Source organism: Mizuhopecten yessoensis, unplaced genomic scaffold (assembly GCF_002113885.1).
Source record: "Mizuhopecten yessoensis strain PY_sf001 unplaced genomic scaffold, ASM211388v2 scaffold10929, whole genome shotgun sequence".
NCBI classification, from domain to species: Eukaryota; Metazoa; Mollusca; class Bivalvia; order Pectinida; family Pectinidae; genus Mizuhopecten; species Mizuhopecten yessoensis.
This window is the reverse complement of record NW_018408792.1, coordinates 266,682-285,611: the sequence shown is the minus strand read 5'-3', so window position 1 is coordinate 285,611 and position 18,930 is coordinate 266,682. Positions and strand designations below refer to the sequence as shown.

Genomic DNA, 18,930 nt, shown 5'->3' with positions numbered 1-18,930 from the left:
TTCATATTAAAACAAAAGGAATGGATACGAACCCTCATAATAATGTTCTATGTAATATAAGTTCCGTTATTGAGTACACAATGAGTCAAAATATCAAAATAATTCTAAAACTGATTACTATCTATCTACAAGACATAAAGTCCATGAAAACTTCAATAATCAAGAACAATTAATGAATAAATATAGCCGGTATAACTAATTGGATACATTTTACATAGTTCTGTTTCTGATAGTGCTAGTTTTACCCAACAGTTTAATGAGTTATGTTGATCAAGCTGTCAGCTGAGACACTGATGTGTATGTAATCCTAAGCTGAATGTGCCGCAAAAAAAAATAACAACAGCCTGACTAATTTGGTGCAGAATTAACGATTCCCAATTTAATTTAACAAGTTAAAATAACGTTCTTAGAAACACATATTATGTTCTTACTTGTAAAATTACGTTTTGATATGCCGCATTGTGTACATGATGGCAGCGACGTCGGAAAATAAATAAATAACTGGCATAACGACAAAAAGGAAAAGTCCATTTAAATTGTGTAAAAGTTGAGAGCTAATGATTGATAATGAAAAAGAAAGGGAAATATGTTTAGGAGGACAAAAGAAACAATACACAATGGATACTGTAACTCATCTACAAATATAAGACTCTGTATCAAATCTATATAGTTATGGTACTGTAACAAATACAAAAACTCCAGAAATGTATCAAAGCTACATACATTGGATACTGTTAAAATCAAACGTCATTTTACTCAAAAAGGTACATTTGTGGTAAAGCCGCCCAAGAAATTGGTATACAACTTTATCAGTTAAAAACATATTTTATCCTCCATCAACTGTATCCATAGGTAATGAAATCTTAATTTCTTTCTTTAAAGTATACAGTTGATTGACTCGTTCCTGATGATTGGAAGCAGCGAAAAGAACAAGAACACACACACACACACACTTACCTAGTGCCTACTTCTATGATAAAACGTTAGAAATATGTATCCTTCTTAATAACCTAAAAGTTGATATATCACGAAATCTGAATGATTTACTGAAATATTAAGCCTTGAAAATATAACAAGTTTTATAGCTATAGTTACGTATGTTCTGTGTGTTGCGGTTGGGGAAAAGATATAATGCAGTCCGGGGACATTCCAAGTGCACTCATCAGAGCGGTAACCAATGCACATGGCCAGTACTTTAGGGATTTTCTTGGGTTGTTGCTGGTCCGGCGCTGTTCCAAGCAGATGGAATGTTGCTCGATTGTGCAATAGGCTCCGTTGAATTCCCTGGTTGTACTACTGGTACAGTCGGGTGATGGACTGGAGGAGGGTAGGCCTGCGGAGTAAAGGCCTGCGGTGGGAAGGCCTGTGGTGGGTAGGCCTGTGGTGGGTAGGCCTGGGGCGCCTGGTAACCCTGTGGTAGGTAGCCATAAGTCTGTCCTGGTATCTGCTGTTGCATGGGTATGTTCATATTATCGCTCACTGCATATAAATGAAAAATGATTACAAAACAGCAACTGTCACTTATAATTACAATGATATATCTTTTTCTTTAACTCTAAAACGTTTACCATTTTTTTTTTAGTGAACGTCGTAATGCACTTAGCGAAAGTGTTCAAAATGGAACATGCATACATATTGATTGCCGTTGAGTTGACTATAGACGAGGTGTTCCGATAAATCTTCCGGGAAAAATACTATTTCGTTTACTTTCGTTTTAAAGTTTGACCGAAGATTTTACGAGCGATGAATAAGGAATAAGGATGTTTATTATCAGAAAACTGTTTGATCTACACGTATTGACAATCAATAATATTAAATAATAGATTAATGGGGGGTTTTCGGAACACTACGTGTTCACTTTTATGTTTTCTATTTGTCTCTAATAATATATGGAAACGGATATTTAGATAAAGATAGGTATTTCTTTTCATTTTAATGCTGGTATGAACGCAAATCGGTTACATGTATGATAAAGGCTGGCTTCATTGTAAAATGTATGTAACTTGTTACATTTATGGTGATGGCGGGCTTCATTGTAATATGTATGTTACCAGTTACATGTATGATTAGGGCGGGCTTCATTGTAATATATCTGTAACTAGTTACATGTATGGTGATGGCGGGCTTCAATGTAAGATGTATGTTACCAGTTACATGTATGGTGAGGGCGGGCTTCATTGTAATATGTATGTTATCAGGTACAAATATGATGATGGCTGGCTTCATTGTAATATGTATAATGTATGTTACCGGTTACATGTATGGTGATGGCTGGCTTCATTGTAACATGTATGTAACCAGTTACATGAATGGTGATTGCGGGCTTCATTGTAATATGTATGTTACTAGTTACATGTATGGTGATGGCGGGCTTCAATGTAAGATGTATGTTACCAGTTACATGTATGGTGAGGGCGGGCTTCATTGTAATATGTATGTTATCAGGTACAAATATGATGATGGCTGGCTTCATTGTAATATGTATAATGTATGTTACCGGTTACATGTATGGTGATGGCTGGCTTCATTGTAACATGTATGTTACCAGTTACAAGTATGGTGATTGCGGGCTTCATTGTAATATGTATGTTACTAGTTACATGTATGGTGATGGCGGGCTTCATTGTTATATGTGTGTAACTAGTTACATGTATGGTGATGGCGAGTTTCATTGTAATATGTATGTTACTAGTTACATGTATGGTGATGGCGGGCTTCACCGTAATATGTATGTAACTAGTTACATGTATGGGGATGGCGGGCTTCACTGTAATATGTATGTAACGAGTTACATGTATGGTGATGGCGGGCTTCAATGTAAGATGTATGTTACCAGTTACATGTATGGTGATGGCGGGCTTCATTGTAATATGTATGTTATCAGGTACAAATATGGTGATGGCTGGCTTCATTGTAATATGTATAATGTATGTTACCGGTTACATGTATGGTGATGGCTGGCTTCATTGTAACATGTATGTTACCAGTTACATGTATGGTGATTGCGGGCTTCATTGTAATATGTATGTAACTAGTTACATGGATGGTAATGCGGGCTTCATTGTAATATGTATGTTACCAGTTACATGTATGATTAGGGCGGGCTTCATTGTAATATATCTGTAACTAGTTACATGTATGGTGATGGCGGGCTTCATTGTAATATCTATGTTACCAGTTACATGTATGGTGATGGCGGGCTTCATTGTTATATGTATGTAACTTGTTACATGTATGGTGATGGCGAGTTTCATTGTAATATGTATGTTACCAGTTACATGTATGGGGATTGCGGGCTTCATTGTAATATGTATGTTACCAGTTACATGTATGGCGATGGCGGGCTTCATTGTAATATGCATGTTACCAGTTACATGTATGGTGATGGCAGGCTCATTGTAATGTGTATATTACCAGTTACAGGTATGGTGATAGCGGGCTTCATTGTAATATGTATGTTATCAGGTACAAATATGGTGATGGCTGGCTTCATTGTAATATGTATAATGTATGTTACCAGTTACATGTATGGTGATGGCGGGCTTCATTGTAATTTGTATGTTATCAGGTACAAATATGGGGATGGCGGGCTTCATTGTAATATGTATAATGTATGTTACCGGTTACATGTATGGTGATGGCGGGCTTCATTGTAACATGTATGTAACCAGTTACATGTATGGTGATGGCGGGCTTCATTGTAATATGTATGTTATCAGGTACAAATATGGTGATGGCGGGCTTCATTGTAATATGTATAATGTATGTTACCGGTTACATGTATGGTGATGGCTGGCTTCATTGTAACATGTATGTAACCAGTTACATGTATGGTGATTGCGGGCTTCATTGTAATATGTATGTTACCAGTTACATGTATGGTGATGGCGGGCTTCATTGTAATATGTATGTTACCAGTTACATGTATGGTGTTGGCGGGCTTCATTGTATTATGTATGTAACTAGTTACATGTATGGTGATTGCGGGCTTCAGTGTAATATGTTTGTTACCTGTTACATGTATGATGATGGCGGGCTTCATTGTAATATGTATGTTACCAGTTACATGTATGGTGATGGCGGGCTTCATTGTAATTTCTATGTTTCCAGTTACATGTATGGGGTTTGCGGGCTTTATTGTAATATGTATGTTACCAGTTACATGTATAGCGATGGCGGGCTTCATTGTAATAAATATGTACCTAGTTACATGAATTATGATGTCGGACTTCATTGTAATATGTATGTTACCAGTTACATGTATGGTGATATCGGGCTTCATTGTAATAGGTATGTAACTAGTTATATGTATGGTGATGGCGGGCTTCTTTTTAATATGTATGATACCAGTTACATGTATGGTGATGGTTGACTTCATTGTGATATGTATGTAAATTGTTACATGTATGGTGATGGCGGACTTCATTGTAATATGTATGTTACCAGTTACATGTATGTGTTGGCGGGCTTCATTGTAATATCTATTTTACCAGTTACAGGTATGGTGATGGCGGGCTTCATTTTAATATTATGTTACCAGTTACATGTATGGTGATAGCGGGCTTCATTGTAATTTGTATGTAACCGGATACATGTATGGTGATGGCGGGCTTCATTGTAATATGTATGTTACCAGTTACATGTATGGTGATTGCGGGCTTCATTGTAATATGTTTATTACCAGTTACAGGTATGGTGATAGCGGGCTTCATTGTAATGTGTATGTAACTAGTTACAGGTATGGTGATGGCGGGCTTCATTGTAATATGTATATTACCAGTTACATTTATGGTGATGGCGGCCTTCATTGTAATGTGTATGTAACTAGTTACAGGTATGGTGATGGCGGGCTTCATTGTAATATGTATGTTACCAGCTACATGTATGGTGATGGCGGGCTTCATTTTAATATGTATATAACTAGTTACATATATGGTGATGGCGGACTTCATTGTCATCTGTATGTTACCAGTTACAGTTATGTTGATGGCGGGCTTCATTGTAATTTGTATGTTACCAGTTACATGTATGGTGATGGCGGGCTTCATTGTAATTTCTATGTTACCAGTTACATGTATGGTGTTTGCGGGCTTTATTGTAACATGTATGTTACCAGTTACATGTATAGCGATGGCGGGCTTCATTGTAATAAATATGTAACTAGTTACATGAACTATGATGTCGGGCTTCATTGTAATATGTATGTTACCAGTTACATGTATGGTGATGGCAGGCTTCATTGTAATATGTATGTTACGTGTTGCATGTATGGTGATGGCGGGCTTCATTGTAATATTTATGTTACCAGTTACATGTATAGTGATGGTGGGCTTCATTGTAATATATATGTAACTAGTTACATGTATGGTGATGGCGGACTTCATTGTAATATGCATGTTATCAGTTACATGTATGGTGATGGTTGGCTTCATTGTAATACGTATGTTACCAGTTACATGTATGGTGATGGCTGGCTTTACTTTTATATGTATGTTACCGGTTACATTTATGATGATAGCGGGCTTCATTGTAATATGTATGTAACTAGTTTGCATAAATATCGGCATGTACATTGAAAACATTAGTTCAATCCTTATAGTTACATTCTAAATTGTTAGTCATTCTTGACTTTAACAATGATATTCACTTATATTTTTACGAGAGTTCTGTTACAGTCTGACGTCACCAAAATGTTCATTCACGCCGACCCAATTTCTTGGGGGAACTTGTAGTGGACATGTAGATGTATTTAAATACAGTAAATCACATACCTATAGCAACACCCTGTTGCCCAGTTGGTGCGGGGGCTACCATGACACGGCCTACTTTGTTTTTGTTTGTATGCTTGCAGCAACAACAGATCCCAATAACCATCACTATAAAGAAGACCACACTTCCGACAGTAGATCCAACGACTACACTTGTCCTGTCAACAGAAAAAGTGATTTCGACATTATCGCTTTCTTCAATGAGAGATTCACTTTTGGGCTGGTTGCGATCCCTTGATTAATGAAACAGTATAAACGAAGACGGAAAGCATGGTAACGTAATAAAAACTATTGTGACACTATTTGAAAAGATGCCTAGAAAGGTATTTAGATATACCTTCTGAATGATGAAATTCTAAAATTTGTCTGTAAGTTATGCTTATAAACAGCACAATCATCCTACTTCCCTTTCATGACGCATGGTCGTCTTACGGAAGAGAGTGTTGTCTTTAAGTTGTTTTATTAAAGCAAGCGTCGCCTTTTCTAAAAAAATACTTACCATGAATCTTTATTTTTGTAGTATGTGTTGTCGTACGAGTAGGACGAGTAACAACAGAAACGGGAGGTAGTGTAACCACAGCAACCGTATGAACAGTAGTCATAGTAATTGTAGTAGTAATATCCGTAGTAGTACGAGTACTGACGCTCGTAGCAGATGCTAGCTGAAGATATGTTTCCTGTCACAAATAAAGGTTTATGATATATTAGGCAAGATTATTCACAAATAATGTTACGTTCTTCATGTATATAAAAGTATGTGTGATATCGAGCGTAAAATCTTTAATCTCAGCCTTGGAAACTGATTTTAACAGGTGGGCCCACATATAAGTATTTCTATGTCAGGTCCAGTACAAAGTACAACCAACGAGATATTTCGTTCTGTAAGTATCAATAAGTTGTTGAATCCTGTGACTTTGTATTGGATATCTGTCCATTGTTAGTTCTCCGATGGTATATGACGTAGTACGGTCGTCTTTCATTTATTTCAAAACTGAAATAAACTGTCAAATCTAACACATATAGTATTAAACTATGTCTCCTTTGGGTACTCTCTGCTCTGAACATTGCTAAGATGTGATAACTCCAAAGAGTATCGAAGAACATAGGCTGTTCATTATTGCGCGACAACGGGAAGCCGAAACAGCGACAGCTACAATAAAACATTGAGAGTACACACACAAACTATGAGGATTGTTCAGGGAATCAGGTAACAGATGATAGGTCTGTAGGACAACTTATAATACAGGATGAAACAAACCCGTATACAATAGGCGCAAAATTATAAAATCATAGGTTTATGAGATTGCAACATATTTAATCGCCACGCATAGACTTAAACATTTTTATAATCATATCGTTAAATTTACGATCGTGGATGCTAAATTTGTTCCTACACTGCCAAAGAGTCATTAAATGTAATCCATAAATTGCTGAATTAATGATTCAAGATAGGTTTCTAGCACTATCCGTTTAAGTATGTTATATGAGGTCGTTATGCATAACATTAATTGTACATGGTGGACAGGAATTAATTGAAGAAGCGATTAGTGACGTAATTCAAAATCTGCAATTTTGCAAGTTTATTTTATGAATTTGACAAAACTGATAACACTGCAAATAGAACATAACCCTTTCATTTTGGTTAGGATGGGAAAAGTGATGTAGAAATTTGTAAAATATAATTGTATAGCCTGTGCATTTTCACAATTATATATTACATGCATAGTATTTTCATCGCAAATTTAGATAAAACATTGTACTGTTGATATATTGTTTTTTTGCTGTAGTTTAATACCATAGTTTTAACGTTAAATACCTTTTAAAATCTCTAATTAATATGTCCTCTTGTACATGTAACGTTTTGTATAAAATCATAAGTTGATCATGTGATCTTTACTTAACAAGTTCTGAATAATCTTTTTAAGCATAGGCTTTCTGAGCATCCAAGATATTGACAAGCTACACAATGTACAATAAAACTGTAGTCAAATAGCATATCAACAATCTTTTACCTTATAAATTCCATATCTTTTTTCGCCTGTTTATTGAACGTTCGATTTTATTTAAAACTTGACACATTATTACATGATATTAATTTGTATCAAAACAAAACTCTCTACTTTGTATCAACACCGAACACTAGTTTTTTTAAAATCCATGTCATTGTTTTTAACATATGTCGAGGTGATTCCTTGAGGTATTTTAAAGTATTTTTAACGTGATCTGTGATGGTCTATAGCCTTGATGGTATGGATAGGCCAAATCTCAGGGACGACCTAAACCGGTGACTAGCAATTTCATTACAAGTATAGTTATTAATATAATGTTTCATACATATCATCCAGTATTGTTTTACCATCATATCATCAATGTGTTTGGATCAATGTGCTGGATTGGTATGGATTGGCCAAACCATTCAGTTCGTTGATCAGAAAACCCATTGCTTGCAGAAGCATGTATCATCATTATCTACATTGAATGGATCAAGTGTCGAGGATGTCTATTTGGACCAACCCTTATGCAGCGTTATGTGACAATGTGCAAATAGTTGTCAAGATCCTGCAGGTGTCCTATATATAGTTATAGTGAATTTGTATTCACTGGTGTGGATAGATCACCTGTAAAGTTGACCTATATTATACAAGATAATATATGCATATAAGCATATTCTTTACCATAATTGCGGAAGATCTTTGTTAATAAATCTACTCGTTTTTTGGTACATTCTATATCTGTATAGTCCATACATCATAATTCTGGTCGTGTTATTACTGTTTAATGAAACCTTGTGGGTAGCGAGGCAACAGGTTTTATGACAGTGATAATGTGTTATTGTTACTAGTGCAATAAGTTTTCATATAATCAATAACCTATGTAATAAATGTTAATATGATTTTATGTAGCGACAGGAGGCTTTCATCAAACCGGGGGAGTGTGTAACTCATGTAACCCTGTACCCCATGTGTACTAGGTTCACTGCACTAACACATCATCTATCACGTGCATAACATTGTCATTCTTACATAAGTAAATACATGTCAGTATGTACGTGCGTGCGTATGATTGGTTGAATTGGGTGAGGAGTATAAAAGGAATGCACGGGCAGACCGGAGTCCTGTCACGTCCCAACCCAACTCTCTCCAGCCATTCCTCTTCAGGACTCGTAGGAGTCAACATCCACCGTATCAGCCCTGGTAAGTCGGTCTGTAATGTTCACATTGTCATTGTACGTTTGTAATTTACCGTCTTGTATACTCGCGTCTTTGTATTCATGTCGATGTATGTAAGTTCAGGTCAATGTGTTATCAAATGTATCTATTGTATTCGTTTGTTAATATTACAGGTTTTTCCTACGGGAATAAACAATATAAAACATCCAAGCCTGTCTTCTTGTGATTTGAGGGGCAAGGGGCTACAAATTCTTATCGAATTAGCGTTTTGTTCAACCTCCTCCACACACCCCCACACTCACACCCAACCCACCACTCTTTTTTTCCTTTTTTAATCTGAATACTCTAATGAAAGTGTTTTCACTTTTAAATTGATTCGATATTCTTTAGCTTGTGTAAAATTCACATGATAGATGTCGCATGCTGACGGTCAAACTTTCATTACAGGGTTTCGTGAGATGTTGGTTCATGAAGACATTTAGTAAGGTGTATGTTTGCATTCTTGATCTCATTGGGAAATATTTGAAGTATGTGTGTCCCGTTTTGGTTATGCTCGTTTGTTTTATTATAGTTTTATTTTACCCAACCAGGTTCTTTCTTAAAGCACATATCTTTTTGTCGTTTACTCTTCCGGAACACCTGGTCCGTATTCATAAATTATCTTCATACTCAAACCCAGATTCACAGATGAATTGTTCATAAAATTCACATTTTTAAAATTATTTGGTGAACTTTAGAGAGGCTTGAAGCCAAATCATATTTTCAATTTACCTCGTTCTTTTTCAGTTAACTGTGTTTGTGAATAACGCAATTTTAAAAGTTGGTTTGAACACATAATTATTGCTTAAGTGGATAAAGATTACACGAATACAGGCCCGGTCCTTTTCCCGTCATACTTTTTCAATGATCCCCGTGTAAATCTTTCCTTTGTTTTCTTTGACTTCGATATTCTCTTGTATCATTACATGGAGTAGATAATAGTAATCAGTAAATCAACAAATTGTCGTGAATCATAATTAATTTATTAAAACATTCATGAATCATGAATTAATGTCTAAATATACTACAGGGACTACTTATTCTGTATGCTTCGACCCATTGACGAATTGACATTGATTTCTGCATGATATATGTGACTCTAGCAATTGTGTATAGATACAATGTCGGCCCACATAGCGTAGTACATGTGCTGACGTAGTCTCTAAACCACCCGCCTTGAGGCCGCGCGTAGGGTATTGCTAGTATGCTACTTTAAATGGCCATTCAAAATGTGCAGCGTTTATGTTAGCTGTAGCAAAAGGTTGTTTTCAAATAGTAATATTCTATAAATTAGATTTTGTAAATGGTACTATATTGTGTTTATTTGATTGTGATGCTGTTGCTAGGGTCTACAGTGGAAGGTGGACGTAAAACACACAAAGGTGGCTTCATTTTATAAATTTGATAACAGAAACAGTGTGCCAAAGTGAATGACACTGTGTCATATATAGTTATTTCATCACAGTACTCATTGGTGATGCTAGGGGCATACTTGAAAATCTGAATTGTCTAACCACTGTTGAAACAGAGGGACAGGTACTTAAAAACCCTTGAATTGATCAATTTCAAATTAAGAGAAGTACTGGTTTATTTCAAATTCATTAATCTGTAAAGTTTGTATATCATGAACCGTGCCACTGCTTAAACAAGATAGCTGTGGCTATGACGGTTGCGCAAGTCTCGGGAACTAAAAAATCCACCCGCAGCGTCTACAATTGTACCACCGCGTATCGTGAAAGATAAACGTTAAACACACACATACACACACACGTGACTGTCCCTTTAACATGTAACACACACACATACACACACAAGTGACTGTCCCTTTAACATGTGACACACACACATACACACACAAGTGGCTGTCCCTTTAACCTGTGACACACACACATACACACACAAGTGACTGTCCCTTTAACATGAGACGTACACACATACACACACATGTGACTGTCCCTTTAACATGTGACACACACAAATACACACACAAGTGACTGTCCCTTTAACATGTAACATACACAAATACACACACAAGTGACTGTCCCTTTAACATGTGACATACACACATACACACACAAGTGGCTGTCCCTTTAACCTGTGACACACACTCATACACACACAAGTGACTGTCCCTTTAACATGAGACGTACACACATACACACACATGTGACTGTCCCTTTAACATGTGACACACACAAATACACACACAAGTGACTGTCCCTTTAACATGTGACGTACACACATACACACACATGTGACTGTCCCTTTAACATGTGACACACACAAATACACACACAAGTGACTGTCCCTTTTACATGTAACACACACAAATACACACACAAGTGACTGTCCCTTTAACATGTGGTAATGGAAACAGTATACCAACAAGGTTACAGCGACGCGGTACATAACACGGCCGTCACATGTTGAATTAGCAGTTGTTTTTATAGTTGAAATATATGTAATATTTATGTTAAATTGATGTTGAAGGAGATATAATTCAACATACCTGGTAAATCAATGATACAATAAAACAGTAATAATGGAAATTATATTAATGTTTAAGCGGATTGTTTTTAATATTTATTTTATTTTATATATTTTAAAGTTAATTTTAATTTAATTCTTTATTTGTTTAACGAGTGTTACGAACAGCCCAAGGGCTTCTAGTCGCTTTCCTCACATTTAACAAACAAGTGAACGGTATAACATTTACATCATAAGCATACAGTACAAAATACAGAAAATGCAAGTTGTTTAAAGTTAAAGTTTTTGTTCCAATCCAAGATGCTTCGACAGGTCCATGTCAATGCTTATGCATTTTGTGTTTTATATTCGAAGTTTTCGTAGATATAGTGCCAACGTTGGTAAAAATAATATTAATAGATATTGACTTAATTTATTAATATTTAAAAACTTTAGTGAAACTATTACAACAGTCGATGTGCGTTGGGTTTCGTTGCTATTAAACGCTTTAATAGCATCAAGATGAAACTTTTTATGCAATGCATCGTCTCAATGCTTCAACCTGACAGTATTACATTAACTTGCATGAAAGAATGAAAAAAAACCCCGATTCATACAATTTTGCTCGCAAAATATCTTGTACATACTTATTTTTGCATACTTTTACTCCAAGTGAGGTCTCATTTAAAATGTTTACGGTATTATAATTTGTTTTTTATTAACATTGAAATAAAACATAGGTATAAAACTAATTTGGTTCTCCTTTCCGGATACCCTCCAAGAAGCATTGAATCTACCGCCCGGTGACAATTAACAAAGTAACTCGTTATAAAGTATCTGAATGAATATTATCGTATAGATACCTAACGTAGGTTTTGATTTATTGTTCAATATAGATTGTGCAAAACATAGATCCGAGGTGTATACGATGTCTGTGTCTTCCGCGAGGAACGCGGTCAGGCAGTTAAATATATTCTCGGTTATTAAGTAGTATCTGCGCTCATATTTACAAGTCATGTCATTACAGCACGCACGTCACTTATTCCGTCTTTGCGTATTGCAGAGTTATCTTCTCTTGTGAGCAGGCATTGATTGTTACGTCATTGGTTTGTGTGAGAAAATTACGTCGTTTTCTCAAAAATTGATGACGTTACAAATGACGCAACAATCAATACCTGCTCACAAGTGCAGATAACTCTGCGATACGAAAAGACGGAATAGTGTTGCTGCACAAATCTGCTGAGAAAAGTAAATTTCCTGCGTATATCAACAATCATACGTCATGAAATTGAAATAATAGTCAATCCAGAGAATATACGATGCTCGTCTTTGTATTAACACCTCGATGTGTGAATTATATGCGTGTATGTGTGTCTGTGGATATGTGTGTTTTTGTGCCAGGTATGTTGGTGTATTTGCCTTCTTGCAATAGCGCAGATATTGTTGATACCAACTTTATAGTACTACCTCAGAAGTACTGCGTAAAATGAGGCAAGACTTAAATAATCATGTCTCTTTTACTCCCTCCCCTATCGCAAATAAAGAAAAGATCATAATCATATTAATACTGTTAGCTTCATGCATAAAAGTGTACGCTGTGAATTTTAAAGCATAAATATTTGAAGTGGGAGCAACGTATAAACCAAACCTTCCATTGCATTGATTGATGTAAATAGTATTATCAGCAAATCTGGGTTTTTTTCTTTCTAAATTCAGGGTGTTATGATATTTGGATATGTGTAGGACAGTATTTCTGAAACAGGGTAATCTTTGATATTCTGAGGATTAACAAAGAAATTTCAAAATAAAAAAGAAGTTTAACAAGTCAAATTGACAAATTGTTTCGTTGCATCTTTGTAAACGACGTAAAGAATTCGATCGTAATCAAACGGAAATGCCGGCAAATGATCGAACAGCAATACTTTAAACGAGTTCAACTTGTCAATATTCCATTTGTCTCCTACCTTTCTGTGGACAACCTCGTTAAATATGAAACAAGTTTTCTAAGGAGGCTTATATCTAATGACATTTTGACGTCTGTATCATGCTCTGGTTTTTAAACTATGAAATTCCAGTTTTCTGAGATGCTTGACGACGACTATATCTTAACATCTCACAGCTAACATGTGTTAGATAACAAACCGCCCCATCTAACAGGGATCATTTCGAGTCAAATAATTTTACATAACTTCCAATCTAACTGGAAACATTTCCAGTCAAAAATCTGATATCACAGAGAAAAACAAAACAAAATAAGATACACACGACGCGACATAAACATAAATAGATACAAGCTGTGTATACTAGGAAGGTAAATATGTCAGATAGAGCAAATTGCTCGCGTATAACTGTCATTCGATATATATTGTACATGTTATAAAGGGTATGGTCAATTGCCCGCAGAAATGTCTCAAAGCAGAAAAACATTTAATAGTTGAAAAGAATTCTCAGAACTTTTTTCAGAATGGTTTATTTACAGACCTTTCATACTATTCGTTGAAATGTTTTGGGAGTTTGCCTGTGTGCTCCTCATGTACATTGCTCTTTACAGCTTAGTAAGGTACTTTAACAGCGAGCTACCACACATATAACTTGTAAGAACGAGGGTTTCTTTCACAGCAGATATAGATTATTATCACAGGAGATGTAGGTTATTATCACAGTAGATGTAGGTTATTGTCACAACAGATGAAGGGTATTGTAACAGGAGATGTTGGTTATTTTCACAACAGATGTAGGGTATTGTAACAGGAGAAGTAGGTTATTGTCACAACAGATGTAGGGGATTGTAACAGGAGATGTTGGTTATTGTCGCAACAGATGTCGGGTCTTGTAACATGAGATTTAGGTTATTGTCACAACAGAAATAGGTTATTGTCACATAGATGTAGGTTATTGTCACAGCAGATGTAGATTATTGTCACAGCAGATGGAGGCTATTGTCAAAGGAGATGTAGGTTATTGTCACAGCAGATGTAGGGTATTGTAACATGAGATGTAGGTTATTGTCACAGCAGATTAGGGTTATTGTCACAGCAGATAAGGGTTATTGTCACAGCAGATTAAGGATATTGTCACAGCAGATGTAGGTTATTGTAACAGGAGATGGAGGCTACTGTCACAGAAGATGTTGGTAATTGTCACAGCAGATGTAGGGTATTGTAACAGGAGATGAAGGTTATTGTCACAGCAGATGTAGATTATTGTCACAGCAGATGGAGGCTATTGTCACAGGAGATGTTGGTTATTGTCACAGTATAAGTAGGGTATTGTAACAGGAGATGTAGGATATTGTCACAGCAGAAATAGTTTATTGTCACAGCATATGTAGGTTATTATTACATAAGATGCAAGTTATTGTCACAATAGATATAGGATATTGTCATAGCAGATGTAGGTTATTGTCACAGCAGATTAGGGTTATTGTCACAGCAGATAAGGGTTATTGTCACAGCAGATTAAGGATATTGTCACAGCAGATGTAGGTTATTGTCACAGGAGATGGAGGCTATTGTCACAGAAGATGTTGGTAATTGTCACAGCAGATGTAGGGTATTGTAACATGAGATGTAGGTTATTGTCACAGCAGATTAGGGTTATTGTCACAGCAGATAAGGGTTATTGTCACAGCAGATTAGGGTTATTGTCACAGCAGATAAGGGTTATTGTCACAGCAGATTAGGGTTATTGTCACAGCAGATGTAGGTTATTGTAACAGGAGATGGAGGCTACTGTCACAGAAGATGTTGGTAATTGTCACAGCAGATGTAGGGTATTGTAACAGGAGATATAGGTTATTGTCACAACAGAAATAGGTTATTGTCACATAGATGTAGGTTTTTGTCACAGCAGAAATAGGTTATTGTCACAGCAGATGGAGGCTATTGTCACAGGAGATGTTGGTTATTGTCACAGTATAAGTAGGGTATTGTAACAGGAGCTTTCTGTGGACAACCTCGTTAAATATGAAACAAGTTTTCTAAGGAGGCTTATATCTAATGACATTTTGACGTCTGTATCATGCTCTGGTTTTTAAAGTATGAAATTCCAGTTTTCTGAGATGCTTGACGACGAGTATATCTTAACATCTCACAGCTAACATGTGTTAGATAACAAACCGCCCCATCTAACAGGGATCATTTCGAGTCAAATAATTTTACATAACTTCCAATCTAACTGGAAACATTTCCAGTCAAAAATCTGATATCACAGAGAAAAACAAAACAAAATAAGATACACACGACGCGACATAAACATAAATAGATACAAGCTGTGTATACTAGGAAGGTAAATATGTCAGATAGAGCAAATTGCTCGCGTATAACTGTCATTCGATATATATTGTACATGTTATAAAGGGTATGGCCAATTGCCCGAAGAAATGTCTCAAAGCAGAAAAACATTTAATAGTTGAAAAGAATTCTCAGAACTTTTTTCAGAATGGTTTATTTACAGACCTTTCATACTATTCGTTGAAATGTTTTGGCAGTTTGCCTGTGTGCTACTCATGTACATTGCTCTTTACAGCTTAGTAAGGTACTTTAACAGCGAGCTACCACACATATAACTTGTAAGAACGAGGGTTTCTTTCACAGCAGATATAGATTATTATCACAGGAGATGTAGGTTATTATCACAGTAGATGTAGGTTATTGTCACAGCAGAAATAGCTTATTGTCACAGCATATGTAGGTTATTGTCACAGCAGATGTAGGGTATTGTAACAGGAGATGTAGGTTATTGTCACAGCAGAAATAGTTTATTGTCACAGCATATGTAGGTTATTATTACATAAGATGTAAGTTATTGTCACAATAGATATAGGTTATTGTCATAGCAGATGTAGGTTATTGTCACAGCAGATTAGGGTTATTGTCACAGCAGATAAGGGTTATTGTCACAGCAGATTAGGGTTATTGTCACAGCAGATGTAGGTTATTGTCACAGTAGATGTAGGTTATTGTCACAGCATATGTAGGTTATTGTCACAGCAGATGTAGGTTATTGTCACATCAGTGTAGGTTATTGTCACAGGATATGTTGTTTATTGTCACAGAAGATTAAGGTTATTGTCACAGCAGATGTAGGTTATTGTCACAGTATATATTGGTTATTGTCACAGAAGATTAAGGTTATTGTCACAGCAGATGAAAGTTATTGTCACAGCAGATGTAGGTTATTGTCACAGTAGATGTAGGTTATTGTCACAGTTTATGTTGGTTATTGTCACAGCAGAGGTAGGTTATTGTCACAGCAGAGGTAGGTTATTGTCACAGCAGATGAAAGTTATTGTCACAGCAGATTAAGGTTATTGTCACAGCAGATGTAGGTTATTGTCACAATAATTTATATTTGTTTTCAATAATTGTAAATATATGTGCAATATTTTATGTTTTTATTCAATAATTGTAAATATATGGGCAATAACAACAATATATGTTCAATAAAAAAATATCTGTGCAATACAGAAATATTGATGTTCATTAGAAAATATATGTGTGCAATAAAATATATACATTTGTTCGAAAAATCAATATTTATTCGAAAAAAATGTGTGCAATAAAGATATCTTTATTCGATAAATTGCATTCTTGGAAAGCATCGTTTGACCTCAACGGCAGTTTGCTGTAACGGCGTGTTTGCCTGGACGGTGGGGAAAACGAAAGTACAATCTCGATCCTAAAACGCTTCATTTGGAAACACTTCGGACAAAAGAAGTGAGATTTGTTAGGTCTGCATATGTTTGATTGAATAATGACCTCCATTTAATTCTTAAAGATCATTTTGAGTTAATAACACAGATCAATTTGTCAGATCCGATTTGTTAGTCATACTTATATTTTTATTGCACACTGCACACATGTTTTTTTATTGAATACAAATATGTTTTATTGAACATAAATTTTTCCTAACACAGCTACACGTATGAACACGTACACACATAACGCCCGCCCGTGTGATAATATAACACGTCTTTCGACGGGCGTATGAACTTGAATTATCCTGCATCATACTACTGTTTTACATGTTGCTTCTCGTAGACAAATGCTTATATTTATTTGTATTCGTACTTGCATGGATAACCTAAGTGCAATCAAATGTTGATATAAAGGGAAGTATTTTTGTAACATTTATGAGGTCATAACAACCTTTGGTTTCAGGACATATTAACCACGAATTACAAAATACATTCCTTAATTTCTATCGAATTCACTGCATGTGTACATAAACTGTATAACTCATGTTTCATAGAAAAGTAGCAAGTGCATGTTAAAAAATAGTGATAAAATCCATTAACACGATCTCAATATAATTTTACTAAACTTTCACCAAGCAAATTGAAAACCTTGACTATATTTAAAACCTGAAAGGGCTTGTTTGTTTTGCAAGGTCTTCATCATTGCTCATATAAGAAGATGTCATTTTGTGATGAAAAACAGAGATTTCAAATAACTACATTGCACTTGTCACAATTACATTTATTTTTGATAAACGGCGGTATTCTTCATATAAACACTGGATATGTAGTGATTGATTGGATCATCAAAGTTGTATCATGTTTTTGGGTGAAAGACCAGTATTTACTTCAATAACGTTAAACAATGGAACATGGACAGAAACGACAGACCACTATATCGTTGAATAGATATTACCTTGGTAAAGAAAATAAATGTAAACATGATCATTAGATCATAAGATAACTGACCAATTTGGACACATCAGATCAGTGATTATCATATCAGGAAATATTAAAGAATCATTTAATTAACTCACCGCGGAACTGCAGCAGCACAATAAGTATAAACAATGCTCCACTACAGTACCCCATCGTGACGGCCACCCTACACTACGTCTGTGTGGCTCTGTTCGGTAACTTTAAGATAGACTATCACGTGTAACATTGTTGCCTGGTAACTGGTTACATAATACGTCAGGCCTCGTTTGAAATGCTTTGTTATATTTTGTCAAATATTTATATAGAAATAGTACTTATGTGACAAACTACATGTAATTAGCATCTCCTTTTAGGATACCCTTCAGAAAAGCATTCAAATTTTGTATTTCATGTTGAGCAAATGTTATAATGTACATTCAAAATCAGCACAGGCTGTAAGATACAATCAGCATATGGAATTTATAAGTTATATACAGGTGTTTTTTACGAACTAAGGGCTTGCAAATCAAACTATTTAGAAGATAACAGAGTGGAACGTAGTAAACATGCATGATATATGAACTTACCCAGGTTAATTAATTATTTGATATTGCCGGTTGATGATCATTTGATTAATTTATAGTCAGAGGGATTAAACCGATAATATAATTTAATATATGTAAGATACAATCAGCATATGGAATTTATAATTTATATACAGGTGTTTTTTACGAATTAAGGGCTTGCAAATCAAACTATTTAGAAGCTAACAGAGTGGAACGTAGTAAACATGCATGATATATGAACTTACCCAGGTTAATTAATTATTTGA

At 35.5% G+C, this 18,930-nt stretch overlaps 1 protein-coding gene across 1 annotated transcript; it reads right to left on the bottom strand.

Moving 5' to 3' along the window:
- Window positions 1-18,312, bottom strand: LOC110463794. Its single transcript, XM_021518656.1, has 4 exons — window positions 18,218-18,312; window positions 6,268-6,445; window positions 5,772-5,926; window positions 1-1,479 (listed from the first exon to the last, which is right to left on the bottom strand). Exons 1-4 carry the CDS (start codon window positions 18,270-18,272, stop codon window positions 1,196-1,198), a joined length of 672 nt encoding a protein of 223 aa, XP_021374331.1. The 5' UTR covers window positions 18,273-18,312; the 3' UTR covers window positions 1-1,195.
- Between the last annotated feature and the right edge of the window lie 618 nt (window positions 18,313-18,930).